Source organism: Ornithorhynchus anatinus, chromosome 8, assembly GCF_004115215.2.
Source record: "Ornithorhynchus anatinus isolate Pmale09 chromosome 8, mOrnAna1.pri.v4, whole genome shotgun sequence".
Classification (NCBI taxonomy): Eukaryota; Metazoa; Chordata; class Mammalia; order Monotremata; family Ornithorhynchidae; genus Ornithorhynchus; species Ornithorhynchus anatinus.
In genome coordinates, this window is record NC_041735.1 from 26,988,028 (window position 1) to 27,012,010 (window position 23,983).

Here is a 23,983-nt window from a genome sequence, read left to right on the forward strand (position 1 = left end):
TTGTCTTGGGAGAAGGCATCACGGTGTTGGAAGAATAGTTACGCAAGTGCATTAACTTGTATCCATCCCACTTAGTGTAGTGCCTGGCAAGTAGTAGGACCTTAAAAAACAGCAGCACTACGTCACCGGTCTCTCTCGGTGCTGTATACGTTAAGAACGTGACATCTTGTTTAGGAGAAACAACTGCATTTTTTTTAACGGTATTTGTTAAGCACTGACTATTTTCCAGGCACTCTACTAAGCGCTTAGATAGATACAAGTTAATCAAGTTGCATACCATCCCTGTCTCCTATAGGGCTCCCAGTCTTAATCCCCATTTTGCAGATGAGGTAACTGAGGCCCAGAGAAGCCAAGTGACACGCCCAAGGTCACACAGCAGACAAGTGGTGGAGCCAGAAATAGAATCCGTGCCCTTATGACCCCCAGGCTCATGCTCTATCCACTAGGTCACCCTGCCTCTCTTAGAATCGACATCCAGCAAAATACGTCTGGTACATCCTAGTGGTTTCTACGCGTTGATAACCGCTTCAAGTTAAAAATCTCACCGAGGCCGATTGTGCTTTTCAGCAGCGTCTGAGAAGTCCGTCTTCAGTCGTGCAGAAAGCTTTCCGTATCCAGCCCAACGTCACAGTGCGGCGTAAGGAACTCTAGGGACTGTTTCTATTAGCGAATCAGTGACCCTTGTGATTGGACTAAATTAGCACAAGAAGACAAGTGATATCAAAGCAGAGCAAGGCTAACTATTGTTGTTGTGGTTACTGTGGTTACGGCAACTCAACGCAACACAAATATAGGCAGCCGGGCTGCACCTGGCCAGCAGGGAAGTCACCCGGGTGACGATTGGTGGCTTCTTTGAACCAAGGAGGGACTTGAAACCTGACTTCATCTTTCTTGACCTCCGGTTGCTTTTTGACACCATCAACCACTCCCTTTCCCTAGAAATATTCTCCAGCCTTGATTTCACTATAACAGATAGAGTCTCCTGCTTTTCTTCACACTTTTGGCTTTTCTTCGTCTCCTCACCTTTTAACTCTGGGTGTCTCACGGGGCTTAGTTCTTCATTCTGTGTACTTGCTCCATATGCCCTCCCTCAGGCAAGAAAGTCACTCCTATGGCCTTAGCTGCCACCTCTAAGAGAATGACACCCAAATCTACCTCCCTATCTGCCTTACGTTCTTTTATTTTCTCTGGCCCTACATCCCTTTAAACTCAAAATGGTGAGACCTGAAATCCTTCTCTTCCTGTCTCTATCCGGTTCTCCTCCTTTCTCATCATGGCTGACAACGCCACCATCTTCCCTGTACTAGAGGTTCATAACCTTGGTCTTTTCTTCGACTCCTCTCAGGCTTATGCTTCCCACACTCAAAGTTAGTCGCTAAATCCTGCTGGATTTTCCCCCTCAATATTTCCCAGACTTATCCCTTCCTTGCCACACTTTCAGCCACCTCTGGGGGCCAAGCTCTCATCGCCGGCAGGGCCAGGTGGAAAGAGCATGGACCTGGCAGTCAGAGGACATGGTTTCTAATCCTAGCTCTGCCTATTCCTTGCTGTGTTACCTTGGGAAAGTCACTTCACTTCTCTGGGCCTCAATTCTCCTGTTCTCCCTGCTACTTGGACTCTGAACCCCATATGGGGCAAGGACCGTGTCCAGCTTAATTGACTTGTATCTATCCCAGCACTTAAAAAACAGTGTTTGACACGTAGTAAATGCTTAGCAAATACCTAAAACAAAAAATCTCCCAGAGAAACTATCCCAGCTTCCTTACTGACCTCCCTGCCTCCAACCCTGGCTCCCTTCCGTCCAGTCAATCCTACATTTGGTTTCCCAGATTAATTTCCTAAATGCCATTCAGAATACATCACTTCCCTCCTCAAAAAACTCCTCAGTGGATTGGCATTTTTCTGTTGATCAAACAGAAATTTACCTTTATATTTACTCTTCGTACCCGTGTTTTACTCTTGTGCCCATTTTATGCATGCATTTCAGGTCTGACTTCATTAATTAGATTTCAGACTTCTCAAGGGTAGGCACTGTGTTTTCTCATTTTAATGAGCATGCAGTCAGATGTCCTGCATGCTTAATGTGTACATTCCAAGCATTTAGTACAGTACTCTGCACATGGTAAGCGCTCAATAAATACTGTTGAATGAATAATAATAATGATGGCATTTGTTAAACGCTTACTATGTGCAAAGCACTGTGCTAAGCACAGGGGAGGATACAAGGGGAACAGCTTGGCCCACGTGGGGCTCACTGTCTTAATGCCCATTTCACAAATGAGGTAACTGAGGCACAGAGAAGTTAAGTGGCTTGCCCAGAGTCACACAGCTGACAAGTGACAGAGCTGGGATTTGAACCCGTGACCTCTGACTCCCAAAACCGTGGTCTTTCCATTGAGCCATGCTGCTTCTCTGAATACTAATGATGATGAGTCTATTAATCTTGGGGATTACTCAGGGAATCAAGGTCCCCAAGTTGAACTGCCCTGGATATCCTGTCCCAGTCAAAATACATATCCCAATCAGGCTTTATCAGTAAGAACAGACAATCTTGGGGCAACTAGTGGGCATAAGATATTCTTCTTAGAATATCTGTGCTGCCTTGCCCCAGGCCCAAATCTTAGGGGTACCCCGGGGCCCCCAAAGCCACCAGCATTTAAGATAGTCCAGGGTATAAATGAATGTTCTGTCACAGGTCTGATTATTTAAGCCGTAAGAGACACTTGAACTGCCTGACTTAAGTACTTTCAAAATATTTCTGTCAATATTGTATTTAAAGAGGTTTCTTCATTCTCAGTCAAACATACAACTAAGCAAAGGGACACGAGAAAAACACTTATATTTGAAGAAAGAGAGAGTCCATCGTACCTCTGATTACCTTCCAGGATAATATATCATTATATTTTAGGTAGTCAGTATCTGATGTTGCAAAGCAAATGGAAAACATGAGCCATGCTTCAGTACTGCTTTTACCTTAGCTGAACTATGCAAAGCATCTGGACCTAGGCATCGTATAAAGCTTTCAAGTTGATAGAATATGTTTCAAATTAGAATGGTGGAAGGGGACCACCAGGACTAAATAAGCCTGAAAGCTGTCCCTCTGGAAGTCGTACGGGGGGGGAGAGGGATGTTTTTGTGACCCCCTCCCGGGTCCCTGATCAGGGTGGCCCTCCTGGAGTTGGGCAGAGCCACGTGAGGGTGACACTTAGGGGCCACGGTACACATTTTACAATGCTGCTGACAGCCAAGCAGGCCCTCGGGCTTGACCTTGCCTTTCCTATCCATCGATCAATCTGTTCCATACCAGAGGTCCCGTTGGCTGGGTGCAGCAGCTGTGGAGCTGAGGGCCCGGAGCGAGAGCGACTCTAACAGAACCCTGGGCTGGCTTCAAGGCCTGTTTGAATCATGTCAGGTCTAGGTGGATGAGGCTGCACTGATTCCTGAATTTAAGTCCTCCCCTCGGAAGGTTGGTGCTGTACTAAACCATCCCAGCCCCCTCCCCACCCCAGTAATTCCCATGAGGAAACATCCCTCCCAGCCTGGTTCCCCTGGAACTGCCCGCAGTGATTTTCCCAAGGTCCGCAGACAAGAGGGTTGGAATGCTGGGACACTCAGGAGAGTCCATAGAACTCGTGCCCACGAGTAAAACTTGAAAAGTACAGTTGCCCTCCCTGGAGTTACAAAGCGGGGAATCAGGTTAGACAACATAATCTAGAAAGGTTAGAAAAAATGCTCCCTAGACTACCACACCACATCATGAATGCAATCCCCTTCACCTTTATAAATGGATTTTTTTGTAAGACATCAATGAGGTTGGCTTGAACATCCGAGGTTACTTCCTTGTTTCGTAAGGTGAAGTGATCGTACAAACCAATTGTCTTCTCCTCCTTCCCTTCACTTCCTAAATTGCTCTTATATCTCCCTGTCAATCAGTGGTATGAAGTGTTTACCATGTGGCTTACTAAGTGCCTGGGAGAATGTGATACGCTGGGCAGACACCATCCCTGCCTTCAATCTGTTTTTTTGGCACCTGATTTCTATTTACCATCCCTCCCTCCTGTTCTAGTCTGCATGCCATTCCTGCCTCTTTCCTCTTTTTCAAACCACCCTACCCCTACTTCACAAGATCACCCAACTAAATTCCTCCTTAAGGACTGCTTAAATATTCCATCACCCGTGCTTCTCCTTGTCGTAGTAATACCCTCAGCATGTACTGTCAGTTATCTGGTTAAGTGCTTTTATGTATTCTTATCTGTAGTCTTCTTAATGTCCCCTTTAGATTATAAACTTTTTGAGGTCAAGGTCCCCCCCCCTTCGCTTTCTTTGGTTTTCTTGGTTTCTCACCTGGGTGCTACTAGTTTATTCTGCACAGTGCAGAAATGGTTGTTGATTGAGAAGCAGCATCGCGTAGTGGAAAGAGCACGGGCCCGAGGATGAGAAGGACCTGGGTTCTCATCCCGGCTCTATCATTTCTCTGCTGTGTGACTTTGGGCAAGTCACTTCATTTCTCTGTGCCTCAGTTACCTCATCTGTTCACTGGGAATTAAGACTGTGAGCCCCATGTGGGACATGGACTGTGACCAACCCGATTCTCTTGTATCTCCACCAGCTCTTTGTACAGGACCTGGCACAAAATAAGACCTTAATAAATACCACAAAAAAAAAAGACCCATGTATGAGGGAAGTAATGTATGAAACAGCTCTTTTGTCCATCTCTCTGATGATTTCACCCATCTTCGTAATTCGTAAGCAAAACCGGGGCTTGTCCAAGGGAGGTTTATTGGTGAAAAAATCTTACCACCCGCCCCCGTCCCAAAGATTGGTTCCGATTGGCTCTCAAAGTTTTTATCATTCAAGCTGCAGATTGTTCAGGCTGCGGCTTCCAGTTCCTGCTTGCTGGACAGCGATTCATCAAGAGCTCTCATGGAATGCCCCGGGTCCCTTTTATAACACAGCTGCACCAGTATCTCAATTAACAGATCACTGACCTAAAAACCGGAGGACCGTAGGCATGGGCCAGAGCTGTGCACAGAATTCCCGAGAAACGAATCAAAGTCTCATTGTCCGTGATGACAAGTATGAGATCTTTTGTTTGTTTTGTCTTGAAAAAGTTATAGTATCAGATGCCAGTTTCCATCAGGCTGAACCGAGCTTTTAGAACGATGCCTGACTTGATTTTTCATACTAACATGAAATTCTTTGAACTCCTACTCCTGAAAGAAATATAAAGATGCGTTTTGCCAAGTTTTCATGGATCAACGATGCAATTTTCAAGGTTGACATGGGAGTGAGAATATTCCATGAATTCTGGATGAGTAGCGTCGGTTTCCCATTGTAAAGATTACCGGATACAAATGTTTGAGGATACCCATTGGTTACACCTTGTCATTTGAACTTTATATCCTAGTTGGGAGATAATCTTGAATTGTGTCCTTAATTTCTGAAATGTGCATATGTTGTCGTGTCCTCAACAGAAAAAAGAGGGAAAAGACTCGTCGATCGTTTTTTGTAGCCTAGAAATTCCAAGTGTTTAACTATTGCAGCATATACATTCTCTTCAATTGCTCAATGTCTTGAATACCAGTGGAGCCAAGAGGTTCCCAGAACTCCCTTCTCATGCTTCCCTCTCCCCATCATTTACTTTCCCCTCCATTTTCATCCTTGTCATTTTACTTACCCTAGAAAAGAGAACATACTTCTTTTTTTTCCCCCTCCAAGCCTATTACTTGAATCACGGATCAACCTCTCCTTTCGATTATGATCTGCAGTGGCCATTCAGAATAGGATTTTGCTTTCTTAGAAAACCAAGTTTCAAGTACCCAATCAGAACTAACTCTCTTGTATTCTGTTTCATTTAATTTGATGTTGAGGCAGTGGGAATAAAGCTGGAATTGAGTTGGGTCTTTCCACTCGGTCCTTTCCAAAAACTGTTTAAGGATACGTACATCGTGGTGTAGTGGAAAGTACACCAGGCCTGGGAGTCAGAGAACCCAGGTTCTATTCCCAGCTCTGTCACTTGTCTGCTGTGTGACCTTGAACAAGTCACTTAACTTTTCTGTGCCTCAGTTTCCTCATCTCTGAAATGGGAATTCAATGCCTGTTCTCCCTCTTACCGTTTCTGTGAGCACCATGTGGGACAGGGTCGGAGCCCGACCTGATTAACTCGTTTTTACCCCATTGTGCTTTGAACAGGGTTTGATTCACAGTAGGCAATTAACAAATACAGTAATAATAATGATGTTGATGCTGATAATCGTCATAATAGTACATTTGATATTCCTTTTCTTCTTGGCCAACAAAGGCATTACCTCGTTTTCCTTTCCTTCTGATTCATCTCTATTTAGGCTTCTATTCAGGTAGGCTTCTCCTGAGCCTGTGCTCTTTTTCCCACTGAGGCCTTATCATCTTCCTGTAATCCCTTCAACCATGAAAATCGGGTATGTCCAAGGCAAGATTCTCTGCATTTCCTAAAGCACAATAACGATACTTGTCCCATTCCCATATGCCTTTTCTCCACATTATTTCCAGATGGGGAGAGAGAGGGAGATTTCTCTTCCAACTGCAGTAACAAAGCTAATTTTTTTTATTGTCTCGACTCTACTGGGACGTCATGAGCTAGATCTTTTCGTAGTAGACAGCTGTAGTTGCAGGTAAATACCAGACTAGATTGTGATGGTAGGCCACTGGAAGGACACAAGCTATTAAGTCAGACCGGCAGCACTTTCTTTTCTGGAATGACTGACGTAGACATTGAATAAACCATTAATTGACTACCCCCTTTGAACCCCAAGACAAAGCACATTCACTGTTATTGATGTGATAAGATCTGTCCTCTTTGGTTAGCAAAAGACGGGCAGGCAACAATTTCAAAAGGCCCTGTTTTCACTGAGCCATCCATACGCACTTTAATTCCGCTTTCATTCTGTTTGCAGCACTCTGCATGTAAAAGTCCAAGATGAAGTGTTGAAAGGGCTGCAGTCGGGCTTATTTTCCTTTACCCTTATTATGCCTGAAGAAAGTTGACCATGATTTCCCTTCTCTTGCAACCGCCTTAAAGGAAACTAGCCAAGAAGCAGAAGGAAACTCAGAGCAGCACCCAGAGAGAGATGGGACCTGTTGCTATGGCAGAAAAGACCACCACCAAACTCAGCGCGGCTCACAATGAAGAAGTGCTTTCTTCCAGTTCTCAGGATGTTAATGGATTCAGTAAGTTTCTGCTGCCTGTCACAGGTAACCCCGGAGTCAGCTGCCCTGGATCTGTCCCTCGGCATTTACATTTTCTCAAGGGTGCTGATAGAATATTTTAAGATATGAAAGGCCAGCCTTGATGGTCCAATGATGACACTAAGGGGTGGATCAGGCAAAAATAATAATAATGATGATGATGATCACAATGATGACGATAATGTATTTATTAAAGCACTTAGGATGTTGCCCGGCGCCGGGCTGAGTTCGTGGGTAGGTACAAGATAACCAGCTTTGACGAAAGAGGCCTCTCATGACCTGAAAATGAATTCTCTTCATCTGGTTGGCGATGGGAGGTTATCCAACTTGGGGCACAAAGTAACGCTGCATATTTTAAACCCAATTCACCCGGCAGGAATGAGTCTTAAGATGTTTCACCTTGTGGCCGCAGTCAGTGGTTAGGAAACGACTCGCTTCATTAAATGCTTATCATAATGTAATAAGTAGTAATCAAAATCATGACCGTCTCCTGACCCTCCGTGGCCCGAGGGGAATCGGATGTGGGCTGGTCATTCCGCCTCCTGTGAACTTATGGGCCCGGCCCGAAAATAGCATCGCCTTGACGCTACCTATCGGTCCCTGCGTATGCTACTTGAATTGAAATCTGGCCAGGTCGCCAGGGTCGACGCTCTACCCTTTACAAAAGTCATTTTAGGATCTCTGAGTAGTAGCTAGGGTCACCCGGCTGTGCCTCTTCTAAATGATGCTTCCCGAACTCCTCTGTCCCCTTTTTGAAGCAGTGGCTCACTAGTCAAAATCCAGTGCAAATCCTGCTGATGGCCCGCTGGCCCCCGTCCCCATTGCTGCCTCTGCAGAGCTGATATCTACTACAACTGGGCGGCCCATTGTCGGTATCTAGATTGTTAGCTCCTTGTAGACAGGAACTTGTCTATAAACTCAGTTACGTTTCACTTTCCCGAATGTTCAGTCCAGTGCTCTGTACACAATAAGAGGTCAGTAAATGCCATTGATTGACCAATTATCCCAGTTTCTGAAGAAGGAAACAGGGCATATAAGGAAGCTCCTGGAAGGTCTGAGCCCTAGTTGGGGGTATCTCACCCCATTTTTCCAAGGAGCTAGAAAAGGTATCCTAAACTCGGCATTTGTGATTGGTGTGGGAGAGCACGTAAGTGAAATTTATCTGTCAGAAGCGTCGTCTAACGTGAAGTGGGTGCATAGGCTCACCCACACATACGGTCTCCCTCAAAGTCTTCCATCCCACTGAACACTACAGAACCTCAGTGATCATTTGGTGACCGATGAAAACAAGCCCCACAAAGGCCTTTTCTCCTCTTCTTCACCTCTGTTCAAATCCAGGCCCATCCCAGGATGCCATTTTAATTCCCCTAGAGATTCATTCCATCTCATCCTCTATCAGAGCTATATATTATCCCTATATAATCTCTTATCTGACAGACTTCTCGACGCGGTCCTTGGGTAATTCCCACTTGGCAGGGATGGTTCAGAGAATTCTCCACTTCTTCCGAGCAAGGGTGACATATATAGGAATTGGCCAGTAGAGAAGATTTCAATACCCCATTTTCCTGGAAAAATGATACTATTTATAGGAGGAAAGTTGATGGGGGAAAGGGGAGCTTTAATCAAAATCAAATCCTAATACCTTTAAAGACCTTCTTGGTCTTCTTTTGTCTTAGAAAAAGAAAAGTAAGCTACAGTTTTCAGCAAAGGGAGACTGGCAGAGGCTGACGAATGTAAATGACCAAGTTGCACTCATGTCTATCACCTGCACTGATCATCTTTTAGGGGCTTTGGTGTTTAGGTATGGAATGCCTAAATAAACTCCCTGGATTTCCTTTCATGGAACCACAACAACATGACAGGAAAACCAGGCTGCTGGTATCACTAGTAATCAAATTTCTCCTTGACCGTGCATTTTTTATGTTATTTGTTAAGCACTTCCTATGTCCCAGGCACCATAATAAGTGCTGAGATAGATATAAGCTGATTAGGTTGGACACAGTCTATGTCCCACATGGGGCTCAGAGTTTTAATCCCCATTTTACAGATGAAGTAACTGAGGCACAAAGTTAAGCGATTAGCCCAAGTTTTTACAGCAGACAAGTGGCAGAGCTGGGATTAGAGCCCAGGTCCTCTGACTCCCTGGACTGCAGAATCAGAACCATGCTGATTCTACAGCTCAGTATGCCCTTGATTACAAATCATTCAAAGCCCCAGGTCTCATATGGAAAAACACATTAGAAGAATTGTGTCATCATTAGAATAGAAATGTTGGTCTAACTTTCATGGGCAAGAATATTTATACAGGAATAGATTTAGTTGTATTTATTGAGTGCTTACTATGTATAACACACTGTATTAAGTGCTTGGGAGAGTAAAATATAGCACTGTAACAGACACATTCCCTGTTCACAACGAGCTTGAAGTCCAGAGGGATTTTGTCTGTGGAAGCATCTGAGAATCTAAGGTAGGCAAAAATAAGAGGGCTAGTCAGAATAAAAATCTTAAAACCCAGAGAGTTGCCCAAGCACATTCATAATGTCTGAGAGTAATAATAACAATAATAATAATAATAATAGTGCTGGTATTTGTTAAGCACTTACTATGTGCCAAGCACTGTTCTAAGCGCTGAGGTAGATATAGGGTAATGAGGTTGTCCCACGTGGGGCTCACAGTCTTAATCCCCATTTTACAGATGAGCTAACTGAGGCACAGAGAAGTTAAGCGACTTGCCCAGGGTCACACAGCTGACAAGCGGCAGAGCTGGGACTTGAACCCATGACCTCTGACTCCCAAACCCATGCTTTTTCCATTAAGCCACACTGCTTCCTAACGCGATACAACTTTAGAATCTCAAGTCGATCCATTATGGAATTCCCGTTCTAACCCTACAGTGCCTCACCTACATCTTAACATTCCCCATGAAAATCATTTTGACGGGTGTTTAGAAAACATACCATTGAAATGTAGAAATTGGTTCAGAAATTACCTTGCTGTAGATTAAATTGAATCTATTTTTATGGTATTAGGGAATAGTATTCCCGTTTTGTGTACTGGAATCTTTTTGAGGCACCAAGAATATTTTTAAATGTGTCAGGCAATGGGGAAAAAGCATGATCCATTACAAGATGAATGATTATAACGCTGGAAATTATCCTAGGTGCCCAGGCCCCGAAAAATAAGGATATTAATTTAATACTCAGCCCTTTGTCTTATTGACAAAACCCTGGGCAGGGGCTAAAATTGAGAGTGCTGTTCTCTTTCAAGCAAATCGCTCCGTTGTGTTTTACAACATTAATCCAATCAGCACCTTTTTTTAAAAAAACACCTCACAATAACATTCAAAGCTAATCATCATCTGCATTTCCTGATAATGTTGTTATCAAGGTGTTGGATATTTCAGAATGGTTGAACATTCTCGAGGTGGAATGTATCTTGTTTACCCTGGGGAAAAAAACAGTATGCGCCTTCTTGAAGGAAATATTCATTAGTATTTAGTCATCTACACTTGATATTACAGTATGATATTTTCTAACGTAATTACTCTCTAGGCTCTCTCTATCTCCGTATATCGGTCTAAATTTTCTTCTTTATGTCTTTTGTACCTAGCATCATCTTCTCCTTGTTCATTTTCTGTCCAAAGCAAAACACTGCAAAGCAAATCTTTGTTGAATTCCTACTACTCAGGTACCGGTGCTATTATTTGGTGTTGCGTTTGGTATATTTCCTAAATTGACATTTTACTGACTCTTCTCCAGCTGGGTTGCAGCTAACGGTGTTTTCATTTCTATGCTTTTATTCTATTCGCCTTCTGTTGATTTCCATCATTACGTGTCCTGTGGGTGAATGGAATTTCATCTCAAAGTGTCATCAGATACTGTTCCGTCAACCACGCTGCTAGGTAAGGAAGCAGGTATGGTCAAGGCCTTGGGGAAGTTTCCGCTTTCAAAAAGTCTCCCCTTCTCCCCCCGCCACAGCCAGTGGGCTACGATGAGCGATTCAGCCTCCTAGGCAGCAGAAAATGCTATTGTCTAGGTGTGAGGCCTCTGGATTCAAGTGAATTCTTTAGGAAGCAAATTGGAGATGAGATTACCACTGTTTTGCTAAGGAATGAGAAATATATTTACTGAAACCTTCACAGAGCTTAGGTACCCCTGAAAAAAAAAAATCTGTTAGCTGGGCCAACCCCATCCCTACTTCAGATACAAAGTAAACAGATGAGAAAACACTGTTGATTTCTGTTCCATTAGAAACCGGGGAGCCAGAAGAAGCCGGAAACAATGAAACTTGAAGAAAATAGCCAGGAGGAGAAATCTGAAATTTCTCTATTCCCCTAGGGAAACAAATGATAAATAATCTTGATTCTCCCCCTCGGGCTCTGGAAGGGAGAGGGGTGTGGGAGCCCTGTCTTCCCCTCTTGGTGCTGCGTTGGCTGCAGGGGAGCTGGGCCCAGCAATCACGCAGCTGTTGATAGCGAGAGACGGCTGCAGTCGTCTCCCTCTGCAGAAAGGTGCAGCCGTACAGCTGCAAAGCAGGAGAATCTCTGCCTCCAAGGGCTCTACTATCCTGGTGGCTTCGGGCTTTTAAGGCTTCACAACTGGAGCGGAGCGCTCCTGTAGAAAGGCAGTGATAATGGCGATGATGATACCGTGCCTTGTTTTTATCTAGCCCTTTGTATTTTTTCCAAAGGCCTTTCACATCGGTTATCTCGGTTTATCCTGCAGAGGACACCCCTGTAAGGGTAGGGAGAGGCAGGGATGGTGATCCCTATTTAGCAGAGAAGAAAACTGAGGCACAGAGAGGTTAACTGACATGTGTAAGGTCACACAGTAAGGCCAGTGAGATTAGGTGGGATAGGAACCCAGGTCTCCTGAGGTCCAACTGCATGCTGTCTCTACTGTAACCTCTCTCGGGATAGACTAATTCTCCCCCACCTCTTCGTCAGGGCATCTTTAGACACATCCACGGCAGCACTTTTCCCCAAGACATCAGCAGCCCTGGTTGCTTAACAGGTGTCCTGCAGTCTTTGAGCCAGATGTTCTGTCTGAAAACTTCTCACTTTATTCATAGAACCAAGTGAAATCTTCATAGTCATGGGGCCATGGAGTATCCTGCGGAATCTCAAGCCAGGGTTTTTACTGCATGCTTACTGTGTGCAGAGAACTGTACTAAGTTCTGATCTCCTCCCTTCCCTGCAGATTTTCTGGGCTGAGTCATTTTAATGTCTGTCTTCCCTACTAGACTGTAAACCCCTTGGGGGGCAGGGATCATATCTACAAACTCTATTGTACTGTTTTCTCCCAAGTACTTATTCCAGTGCTTTGCACAAAATCAGCACGCAATCAATCATCGGTGGTATTTGTTTAGTGCTTATGACACGCGGAGCACTGCGCTAAATGCCTGGGAGAGTACAGAACAACAGAATTAGCAGATATGCTCCCTTCCCGTAATGAGCTTACAGTCTAGAGGGTGAGAGAGAGACATAAATATAAGTGATTTGTAATAATTTAAAGATATGTGCATAGGTGGGCAGAGGGGCTGGAGGTGGGGTCCCAAAGGTCAAAGATCCAAGGGGCACACACAGTGTAGAAAGGAGAGCAAGCTGGGAAAAGAGGGCTTAATTGGGGAAGGCCTCTTGGAGGAGATGAGAGCTTCGAAGGTGCAGAGAGTGGTGGTGTGGCATATATGGAGGGGGAGGGAGTTCCGGGCTAGGGGGAAGACATAGGAAGGGGTCGGTGATGAAATATTCATGCATTCATTCAATAGTATTTATTGAGCGCTCACTATGTGCAGAGCACTGGACTAAGCGCTTGGAATGTACAGATGGGTAACGGATAGACACAGTCCCTGCCCTTTGACGGGCTTACGGTCTAATCGGGGGAGACGGACAGACGAGAACAGTGGCAATAAATAGATGATATCAAGGCACGGTGAGTAAGCTGGTGCTAGAGGAGTAGAGATCAGTGAGGTGAGTCAGACGGGGTGAGGTAATTGAGTGCTCTAAAGCCAATAGTAAAGAGTTTCTGTTTGATGTGGAAACGGGTGGGCAGTCACTGGAGGTTCTAAAGGAATGGGGCGACATGGATTGAATATTTTTGTTGAGAAAGGACCCATAGAGCAGAGGGAAGTCTGGTCTGCAATGGGAAGGTCAGGAGGGATAGGTGAGTGCTTAGATCAGCATCATAGCAGTTTGTATGGAGAAGAGAGGATGGATTTTAGTGATGCTGTGAAGGTAGAAACAACCGAATTTGGTGGAATGAGAAAGACAAGTTGAGGGCAACGCCAATGTTAGGAACTTGTGAGATAGGGCAGATGGTGGTATTGTCTACGGTAATGGGAAAGATGGGGGAGGGCAAGGTTTGGGTGGGAGGATAAGGAGTTCCTTTTCAGAAATGTTTGGTTTGAGGTATCGACTGGACATCCAGGTAAGATGTTCTGAAGGCAGAAGGAAATGCGAGATTGCAGGGAAGGAGAGAGTTTGGAACTGGAGAAGTAGACTTGGGAATCCTCGGCATAGATGTTGTAGTTGAAGCCGTGGGAGTGAATGAGTTTTCCAGTGCACCGGATGTAGATGGAAAAATAGAAGGGGACCTAGAACTGAGTCTTGAGGGACCCCCACTTTCAGAGGGTGGGAGGCAGAGGAGAAGCCAGCAATAGAAAACGAGAAGGAACAATCAGAGATATAGGAGGAGAAGCAAGAAAATGACACTATCAGCGAAGTCAAGGTAGGATGAATTTTCAAAGAGAAGAGCGTGGTCTTCAGTGCTGAAGACAGCTAAGAGGTCTAGGAGGATTAAGATAGCAGAGGCCGTCAGATTTGGCGAGAATAAAGTCATTGGTTACCTTAGAGAGGGCTGTTTATGTGGAGTGAAGGGGGCAGAAGCCAGATTGGAGGGGATTCGGGAGAGAATTGAAGGAGAGGAAGTGGAAAGAGTGGGTGTAAACAACTCTCTCAAAATGTTTGGAGAGAAATGGTAGGTGGGAGAATGGGTGAGAACTGGATGGACCCATGGAGTACAAAGCAAGGTTTTTTGAGGATAGAGATACGTAAGTGTGTTTGAAAGCAGTAGGGAAGAAGCCACTGGAAAGTGAATAGTTGGAAATGGCAGTCAAGAAGGGAAGAAAGGAAGGGCCGTGTGTTTTAGAAAGTTATGAAGGGATAGGTCCAAAAGCACAGGTGGAGGGGGTAGATTTAGAGGCCTCACGTGGGACATCCTGATTACCCTGTATCTACCCCAGCATTTAAAACAGTGCTCTGCACATAGTAAGCGCTTAACAAATACCAACATTATTATTAGACTGCAGGGAATATAGGGAGAGTCAAAGGGGGTGGAAGAGGGGATGGGAATTGGAGAGGAGCCGGGGAGATTTTAGGGGATTCTGCCTGATGGGTTTCATTTTTGTCGGTGAATTATGTGTCCAGGTCATTAGGGGAGAGAGATGTGTGGGGGCGGAGGGAGGGGGCAGGAGGATCAATAAATATTTCTTATAGACTGACTGATAGGAGTACTGATCTGGAGGGAAGTGAAGATTCTCTGTCTTTTTGCTGAGTTTCTCTAAGGGATACCTGGGTAGGTCAAAGAGAAGAATTCTACCCAGAATGTCAGGAAGGCAGGAAATCCAATAAAGTTGAAAGCACTTCCTTATTGGGAAGGCAGACACTGTTTTTGAATGTGTTCAGTGATTTGAGCGTTTATTCTGAGCGGTGTTCTGGAGTAAGCGTCCGGGAGAGCATAGTAGAATTAGTAGGAACGATCTCTGTCTTTAAGGAGTTTATAGTCTACCAGGGGAGACAGACGTTAAAATAAATTACAGGTCGAGGGAAGCCACAGAGTTCAAAAATATGTACCTAAGTGCTGTTTTGGAGTGAGTAGCTAAGTGTTAAAGTGGGTGAGGATTAAAGTGTGCAAGTGATACAGAAGTGTTGAAATATTGTATCTACTCCAGCCCTTAGTAGAGAACTTGGCATATAGAGAGCACTTAACAAATACCACCATTATATCCTTATTAGGAGGAGGAAGACCGGCAATGGCAGGAAGGAAATAAAATGGGAAGAGAGACTGTTGAGGAAAGGCTTTCTGGAAATATGATTTACGTGGTCTTTGAAAACGAGGAGAAAAGAAAGGGGAGCGGGTTCCAAGCAGGAGTGAGGGGTCAGTGGTGGGAGAGAGGAAATGAACCCAATGAGTAAGTTGATGTGAGGGGAGACAAGTAGGTGGGTGGATCTGTAGCGTGGCTCAGTGGAAAGAGCACGGGCTTGGGAGTCAGAGGTCATGAGTTCGAATCCCGGCTCCGCCACTTGTCAGCTGTGTGACCGTGGGCAAGCCACTTAACTTCTCTGTGCCTCAGTTACCTCATCTGGAAAATGGGGATTAACGGCAAGCCTCATGTGGGACGACCTGATTACCCTGTATCTACCCCAGTGCTTAGAACAGTGCTCTGCACGTAGTAAGCGCTTAACAAATACCAACATTATTATTTGTAGCGGGGGAAGAGTGAGGCGAAGGAGTGGGGCGAGAGAGCGGACTGCTGCCTTAAAGCCACAAGTTCAAAGATAACGAGCAAAATTCTGCTCGTGTGGTATGTGCTCCCCGGAAGCTAAACTTCAGTGGAAAGAGCCCGGGCTTGGGAGCCAGAGGTCATGGGTTCGAATCCCGGCACCGCCACCTGTCAGCTGTGTGCCTTCGGGCGATTCACTTGACTTCTCGGTGCCTCAGTTACCTCATCTGTAAAATGGGGATTAAGACTGTGAGCCTCACGTGGGACAACCCAATCACCCTGTATCTCCCCCAGGGCTTAGAACAGTGCTCTGCACATAGTAAGCGCTTAACCAATACCAACATTGTTATTGCCGTTATTATTAAACCCTTAAGGAGGAAGTTGGAGATTCACTTTCAGCACAGTAGGGGACTGGAGAACTGGAGAAGTCATCTTCTTACCGGTCCCGTGGGGGGCCTAAAAGAGAATGAGTGCAACTCCCCCCCCCCCCCCCCCCCCCCAGATTTTCCAAATACTCTCAGGGTGCAGTTTGCCATTTGGGAAAATCTGACCTTGTAGAGGGATCCCAGAAGGCCGAAAAGGGAGCTTGTGAACTAGGGAAGCCAGGGGCTGGATAATTATTCAGGGGTTGTACATAAAGAGTTCTTTGGAGGGAAAGAGAGAGAGTGTGTGTATATGTGTATGGTGAAAAAGGCCAGCCCGTTGCTATGAATCTGAAAGGAAATGCGTAGCTGTTCAAACCCTTAACCAGTAGAATTTCTCAGACCTGTCATTTTGGATTATCTGTATTAGCTTTCTTTGCCAGCCACAGAAACCCATCGTAGCTGCTTTAAACTTTGCCCTGAGCGGGTAGCAACTCAAGAGTTTGAAGGAGAGAAAATTATAAGGAAGAGCATAAGTAATCCATTTTATCAAGCAAACAGCTAGGAAGAAGGAATGGTAAACCAGGCTTGCAATACATCATGTCGGGAGGAAAAAAAAGGTAGGAACGTCTGTTTATTGGGAAGATCAGATTTCTTGGTTACCCCAGGACTAAATTGGATGAAGGAGAAATATTGGAGGGTTACGAGTGAGCCACATCTTGTTTCATTTAATATTTTCCTGACATTATCTAATATTTTCATCAATGACTTCAATGATAGAATAGGAAACGATCTGATTAAGTTCAGGTTGACACTCCGCCGGGCGGGGCCGCTAACGTCTCCGAAGACAGGAATAGAATCCAATGTGACCTTGACAAATTAGAGAAATGATCTGCCAAAATCAGGGACAGGAACGAGGAAGTGCCCTTGAGGATCAGATAAAAAGCCCGAGTTCTGCGGCCCCTGGCTTTAATGAGAGGATGAGTGCAGAGCAAAGGCTTCGGGTGGAAGCACCGATAGAATTAGCCAGGGTTTCTACGTGCTGATGCTATAACGGTTGGGACAGACAATCAGTGGTATTTATGAAGTTCTTACTGTGCAGAACACTGTACTAAGCACCGGGGAGAGTATACTACGACGGAGTTGGTAGACGTGATCGCTACCCACAAGGAGTTTACAGTGTGCAGGGGGTGGGGGCAGACATGAAAATAAGCACGGTGGCTGTACTCATCCTGATACCTCCTACCATCAATTAATTGTATTTATTGAGCGCTCACTGTGTGCAGAGCACTGTACTAAGTGCTTGGGGAAGCCCAGCGCAGAGATAACTCCTACAGTAGCATCTCCACCTCCAGGCCTACTGCCCAGGGCTGGGTCCAGACATTGGGCCAGCAACCTAAGGGTGAGGAAATCAACCTCTTGTCAGAGAACAGCATAAGCCCCCCTCTAGACCGTAAGCTCGTTGTGGGCAGGGGATGTAGCTGTTTATTGTTATATTGTACTCTCCCAAGCGCTTAGTGCTCTGCACACAGTAGGTGCTCAATTAATATAATTGAATGAACAAACTAGTGGGTAGGACACAGGACCAGGAGTCTGGAGACTTAGGTTTTACCCCCTCATCTGCCACACACCTGCTGGGTGACCTTAGGCAATTCACTTAACTTCCCTGGGCCTTAGTTTCCACATCTGTAAAATGGGGATTGAAAGTAATTAGACTGTAAACCCGTCAAAGGGCAGGGACTGTTTCTATCTGTTACCGATCTGTCCATTCCAAGCGCTTAGCACAGTGCTCTGCACATAGTAAGCGCTCAATGAATACTATTGAATGAATACCTATTCTCCCTCCAACTTAGATTATGAGCCCCACGTGGAACAGGGACTCTGTTATATTGTAATCTTCCAAGCACTTAATACAATACCGTGCACCTAGTAAGAACTCAATAAATGTGATTGATTGATTGCTCTGCCCACAGTAAGCCCTAAATAAATACCAGGGCTAGCACCTTTCCTAAGTCACCACTTGGAGATTGGATTTATTTAGCCAAACCTCCCCCGTGACTGCTAAAAACTTTCAGGTCACTTTGGAAATATAAGCAATATTTCTATTTTAAATTCAGTTTGAAAACTCGATAGAGCAGCAGAAAGCAGCATCTGATGTGTTGAAATGCAGCCACGTTTAAGAAAAACACACATTTTGCGTTGAGAAGGAATTTGGATTTTCATCCAGAGAGGTCGGTGAGGGCCCTCTAGACTGTATGAGCCATGAAGGCAAGAATCATGCCTGCAAATTCTATGGTATTCTCCCAAAAGCTGAGCTCAAAGCTCTGCACACAGTAGGTGCTTAATAAGTATAACTGATTGATTGATTGATTTGAGACCTTAATGATCCATTCATTGGGAGTTCAGCACTAAAAGGGCCCAGGTGGTAAATTAGCAGTGTTATTAGTATCACCATCATTGTATTTGTTAAACACTTACTGTGCTTGAGAAATTATACCAAGTGCTGGGATAGATATAAGTTTTCCGGGTCAGGCACAGTCCCACTGCCACGTGGAGCCCACAGTCTGAATGGGAGGGAGAACAGGTATCTTATTCCCATTCTACACATGAGAAAACTGAGGCCCAGTGAAGTGATTGCACAAGGTCACACGGCCGGCAACCGGCAGAGCTGGGATTAGAACGCCAAGGCCTCGTGGCAAGAGCACTGGGTTGGGAGTCAGAGGTCGTGGGTTCTAATTCCAGTTCCGCCACTTGTCTGCTGTGTGACCTTGGGCAACTCGCTTCACTTCTCTGGGCCTCGGTTCCTCAGCAGTAAAATGGGGATTGAGACTGGGAGCCCCATGTGGGATGGGGATTTGTCAACCTGATTACATTATATTTACCCCAGCACTTAGAACAATGCTTGGCTCAGAGTAAGCGCTTAAAAAGTACCGTTACTGTTCCCTTCTAGACCGTGAGACTGTTGTTGGGAAGGGATTGTCTCTATTTGTTACCAAATGGTACTTCCAAGCCCTTAGTACAGTGCCCTGCCCATAGTAAGTGCTCAATAAATGTGAAAGAATGAACCCCAGTCCTCTGATTCCCAGGCCCATGCTCTTTCCAGGAGGCCACACTGCTCCTTTGGATTCAAGTCTAACTTTCAGAGATATTTGAAGATTCCCATTGAATCCTGAAGCATAATCTAGGGGACTGAAGATGATTTCTTCAGGAATCTGGCAGGAAGCTGCCCGCTGAGGTTTGGAGGATAATTTGGGGCTTCTTAAAAGTGGTGGAGAGAGAGAGAGAGAGACTCTTTAAAAAAACAAAAAAGAATAACGAGCTTCAGCCGCTTTACCAACAGAATCCATCACCTGCAGCTCGACAATATTGGTTGCCATCTGTTTTCTGTTAATAAATGGGAAGGCTTTGTAACAGGCAATGAGTCACCAGCTCAGCTGTGACATGATTTGTTGATAGGAAAGGCCCAGAGGATGATGGTTTTGTCCTCCATCCCACACCTCTCTCAGTTAATCTTTTTTTTTATGTGTTTCTCTAGTTACTTATTTTTCGATTATAATATAAAACATCCCTAGGATGAGGTAATAGGTTTTAACTGAGTTTGTCCCGAAAGTGAATAAAGGTCCAGTTTCCTTCAGGAACGTTAAATTAGCCGTGGCTTAAATTAGAGTCTTCTTCCCCTTGGGATTGAAAGTGTCCATCGTATCTCAGAGAGCAGGCTATTATGGTTAGGTAAACTCAGAACCACCTGACTTCTCTGCCCCGCTACCATCCAACCCCTCTGGAAGATGTCCTTGAATAATTCAGAAGCAGATTGGACCTCTCATTTCCTCCTCCCCTACAATAATCGTAATAATTGTGGTATTTGTTAAGTGCTTAATATGTGCTGAACACTGTACTGAGTGCTGGGCTACATAAAAGATAACCGGGTAGGACACATTCGCCATTCCACATGGGGCTTACGGTCCTAAGTAGGAGCGAGAATAGCAATTGAATCCGTATTTTACAGGTGAGGAAACTGAGGAACAGAGATGTGCTCCAGTTCATACGGCAGGCCAGTGGCCGAGCTTGAATTAGAACTCAGGTGCTCTGATTCCTAGGCCTGTGCGCTTTCCTCTAGGTCACTCTGTCTCTCAGCTTCAACCAGCTGCACCTCAGTCTGGACCTACACTTTGAGAGTGGCCCCAAGGCCAGTTGAAGAGGCCAAAAGGAGGATTTGTTATCTGGAACTATTTTGTGCGTCATCAGTTATCCCCGCCCTGGGCCTCTCTTTGCCAACAGCTCAGAAACGGTGTAAATATAAACAAGGGAGTTGTTCCGTCAAAGAGACTGATAAGACTATTAGCAATTTCTTCATTGAAAATATGGAACAGGGATCGTGTCTATCAACTCTACTGCACTTTCCCGAAGTCTGAGAACAATGCTCTCCACACAGTAAGAATTCAATAAATTCCTCTGATGGATAATTTCACCAGCGAGCTGTTATTGCACTGAAGGATTAAAGTTCCTCAGGGCCCCATCCCCTGGTAAGACAGTTTCGAGGGTGGTGAGGGAGGCAGCATTCAGGGCATCAGTTCTTGCCCCTCCTACATTGGGAGAGACTGCATTCCTAATGCCCCTCGATAATGATATTGAATATGATGACTTTTGTTAAGAGTTACTGTGTGTCAAGCACTGTTCCAAGTGCTGGGGTAGGTACAAGTTAATTAGGTGGTACACAGTCCCTGTCCCGCATGAGGCTCACCTGAGCCCAGGTCCCTCATTTACCACTTGAGCCACTTGGGGCTCAAAGTCTAAGTAGGAGGGAGAACAGGTATTGAATCCCCATTTGAGAGTTTGAGGAAACTAAGACCCAAAGAAGTTCAGTGACTTGCCTGAGGTCACACAACGGTCAAATGGTGGAATGTGGCATTAGAACCCAGGACCTCTGACTCCCAGACCTGTGCTTTTTCTACTTGGCCACACAACTTCTAGGCCCTAATGCCACAGAAACTCTGCTCAGTTGTTGTTCTTCATCAACACGGACTGGAGCTGTTTTCGGCGAGTCCAGTTGACGTGAGATGGAGCCAGACTAGCAAACTGAATCAATTATAAGGGAGGCATCAATTATCCTGAGCCTGGAACAATCAACCTCTTTGATTATTTTCCTCCACAGCCTATCTACTGCTTGGGTTTTCCGGGCTTGCAGCCTTCCTTGCTGAAAAAAAGCCTTCTTTTTATCTTAATGGTATTTGTTAAGCTCTTACTATGTGCCAGGGACTGTACTAAGGACTGGATTAGATACAAGTTTCTGCAGGTATTGCCGAGACCGTTTATGTATTGGCAACTGCCTAAGCTATCAACGTGCAGAGTCATTCGTTTCTCCGACTCTTTCTTGTCTCTCTTCTTTCTTAGTGGTATTTGTGAAGCAGTTATGTGCCGTACACTCTACTATGCTCTGGGGTAAATGCACGATGATCAGGTTTGACGCAATCCCTGTCCCACACAGAGCTCCCAGTCTTAATCCTCATTTTGCAGATGATGGAAGTGAGAAATTAAGTGACTTGCCCAAGATCACCCAGCAGCAAGTGGCAGAGGTGGAATTGGAACCCAGGTCCTCTGACTCCCAAACCTGGGCTCTTTTCCAGTAGGTCACGTTGCTTCTCTGCCATCCACATTCTATCCCGTTGGATGCTGGGAAATCACACAGTTCCTCTACAAAACTTCCATCATCATTTTCAATTTCCGGCCATCTTGTTCCTCATGGAATAAGCAGGTTTGGGGGATTTTCCCTCTCAAAAAAGGGCTGCTAATTACTAAACTTAGCTATGCTCGAGGATCCAGTGTATCGAAGGTGGAGCAGGGGACAGAAGCAGCGGGAGTAGATTATCCAGGAGGGCGACGCATGGAAAACCTGAAGCCTTTTCATCTAGTGACGTGTTCAGCTTCGAGAGGAAGGGTTTTCACTGGATTGTTGTTGGTGATGGAGCCTGAATCTTTTGGCACCTTGAAATTCGATGCAGCAAAGCTGATGGAGTTAATCTGCATTTTCCCCTCCCCTGATATTTATGCAAAATTTACTACTATCGTCTTTTTTAAGTGCTCAATATATGTGTTCAAATGCCCTTGGAAGTACCTATTAAATTGCTCTAAATCATGTATTTGGCATTACGCTGTTATTCAGAAATTCATTAGTCGGTATTTCCTTTTCCTAGCAAAACATTTAATTAGTATTTAATTACTGGAAGTAACTGTCAATGACTAGCTAATTCATTTACGAAGTCAGTAGCCGAATATATTCCTGAACAAAAACCATCAAATGAATAATTAATTCGCTATTATAAATGATTATCAATCCTTAAATCCCCTACGGATTAAGACTTCTTTCGCTCCTGAGACATTGCATTTCAGAACAAAAGAAATTGAAGATCATTTATTTTCCTTGGGAATTGGGCTCCCGTGGAACCGAGAGAAGGTCATTCAGGCTGTTTGGTTTCTGGCCAAGGCTGAACATTCTCCCTGACTGGGCATTTGACAGGGAGGTGTGAATCTGGGGGTCTTGACCCAAGATAAATCACTGAATTACTGAACGGTTGTTGATAATCCACACAGGTCCACTCTGTACTGGACAAGTATTTTGCAGTGGTATCGTACTGTTGACCCACAGTTGTTTTTCTCCTTCGGTAGTGTTGGCCTATAGTGGGAAGGGAGCCTGAGAAGCTGGTGGTCCACTGAGACACAGTAGGGGGATTTTCTCATGCAAAAGTCTTATCCATAGAGTAGAAACTTGGAAGTTCATTCAATCGTGTTTATTGAGCACTTACTATGTTCAGAGCACTATGCTAAGCACTTGGGAAACTACAATGCAACAATAATAAGTGACATTCCCTGCCCATAACTAGCTCACAGGCTAGAGTGGGAGAGACAGACATCAATGCAGATAGATAAAATTCAGATTTGTACGTAAGCGCTTTGGGGCCGGGAGGGGGCAAGAGGAAAGGGAAAAAATCAGAGCATTGTAGAAGGGAGTGGGAAATGAGGAAAAGTTGGGCTTAGTCTAGGAAGTCCTCTTGTAGGAGATGGACCTTTAATAAGGCTTTGAAGCGGGGCAGACTGGTTGTCTGACAGATAGGAGGGAGGGCACTGCAGGCCAGATGCAGGACGTGCGCTAGGGGTTGGCGGCAAGACAGATGAGATGGAGGCAGAGTAAGAAGGTTAGCACTGGAGAAGCGAAGTGTGCGGGCTGCGTTGTAGGAGAGGTGAGGTAAGAGAGGGCAAGGTGATGAAGTGTTGTAAAACCAATGGAGAGGGGTTTTTGTTTGAATCGGAGGTGGATAGGCAACCATTGGAGTTTTTGAGGAGCGGGGTGTCGTGTCAAGAACATTTTTGTAGAAAAATGATCTGGGCAGCAGACTGAGGCATGGACTGGAGTAGGGAAAGACAGGAGGCTTGAAATGATTCACCAAGACTTTGCTCTGTCTTTTTCCTGGGGAATGGAGGAGTTTGGTCAGCCCCGGCCTCCACTTCCCTTTCCGAGAAGCTCCCAGCCCGGAAAGTAGGACAGTGACAGGGGATTTCCATGGAGCAGACACTCGACACCCTCCCCTTTGCTCTCCCCTCGTACTGTCAGGAACCAAAAAGAGCCAGGTTGTCACATGCTCTTCTGTCTAGTAGACGATGGAAAAGAAGATGGTCAGGAAAGAGGGGGATAAGGAGAAGGAATAAAGGACTGAGAGGGAAACAAAGTTTGGAGGGAGGAAAAAGAAATGGAGGAAGAGTCGGTGAAAATAAAGTAGGAGTTACAAGGACAAGAGATAAACTAGAACAAAGAGGAGGAAAACCAAGAGAACAGGCCATGCGAAAAAGGATGTCACGTAAAATATTAAAGGAAATAAAGAGGAAGTAAAGGAAAAATTGAGGAA

At 45.1% G+C, this 23,983-nt stretch overlaps 1 protein-coding gene across 9 annotated transcripts in view; it reads left to right on the forward strand.

The window, feature by feature from the left end:
- Positions 1–23,983, forward strand: part of PTPRT (protein tyrosine phosphatase receptor type T) — a 900,646-nt gene that overhangs the window by 777,786 nt on the left and 98,877 nt on the right. For 6 of the 9 annotated variants that reach the window (XM_029070022.2, XM_029070024.2, XM_029070020.2 and 3 more), the window contains 3 exons: positions 7,058–7,206; positions 10,834–10,911; positions 11,090–11,137. In XM_029070022.2, coding sequence (XP_028925855.1) covers positions 7,058–7,206; positions 10,834–10,911; positions 11,090–11,137 — 275 coding nt within the window. The remainder of the gene's footprint in view (positions 1–7,057; positions 7,207–10,833; positions 10,912–11,089; positions 11,138–23,983) is intronic. The other 3 variants (XM_029070027.2, XM_029070028.2, XM_029070023.2) reach the window with 2 other exon arrangements.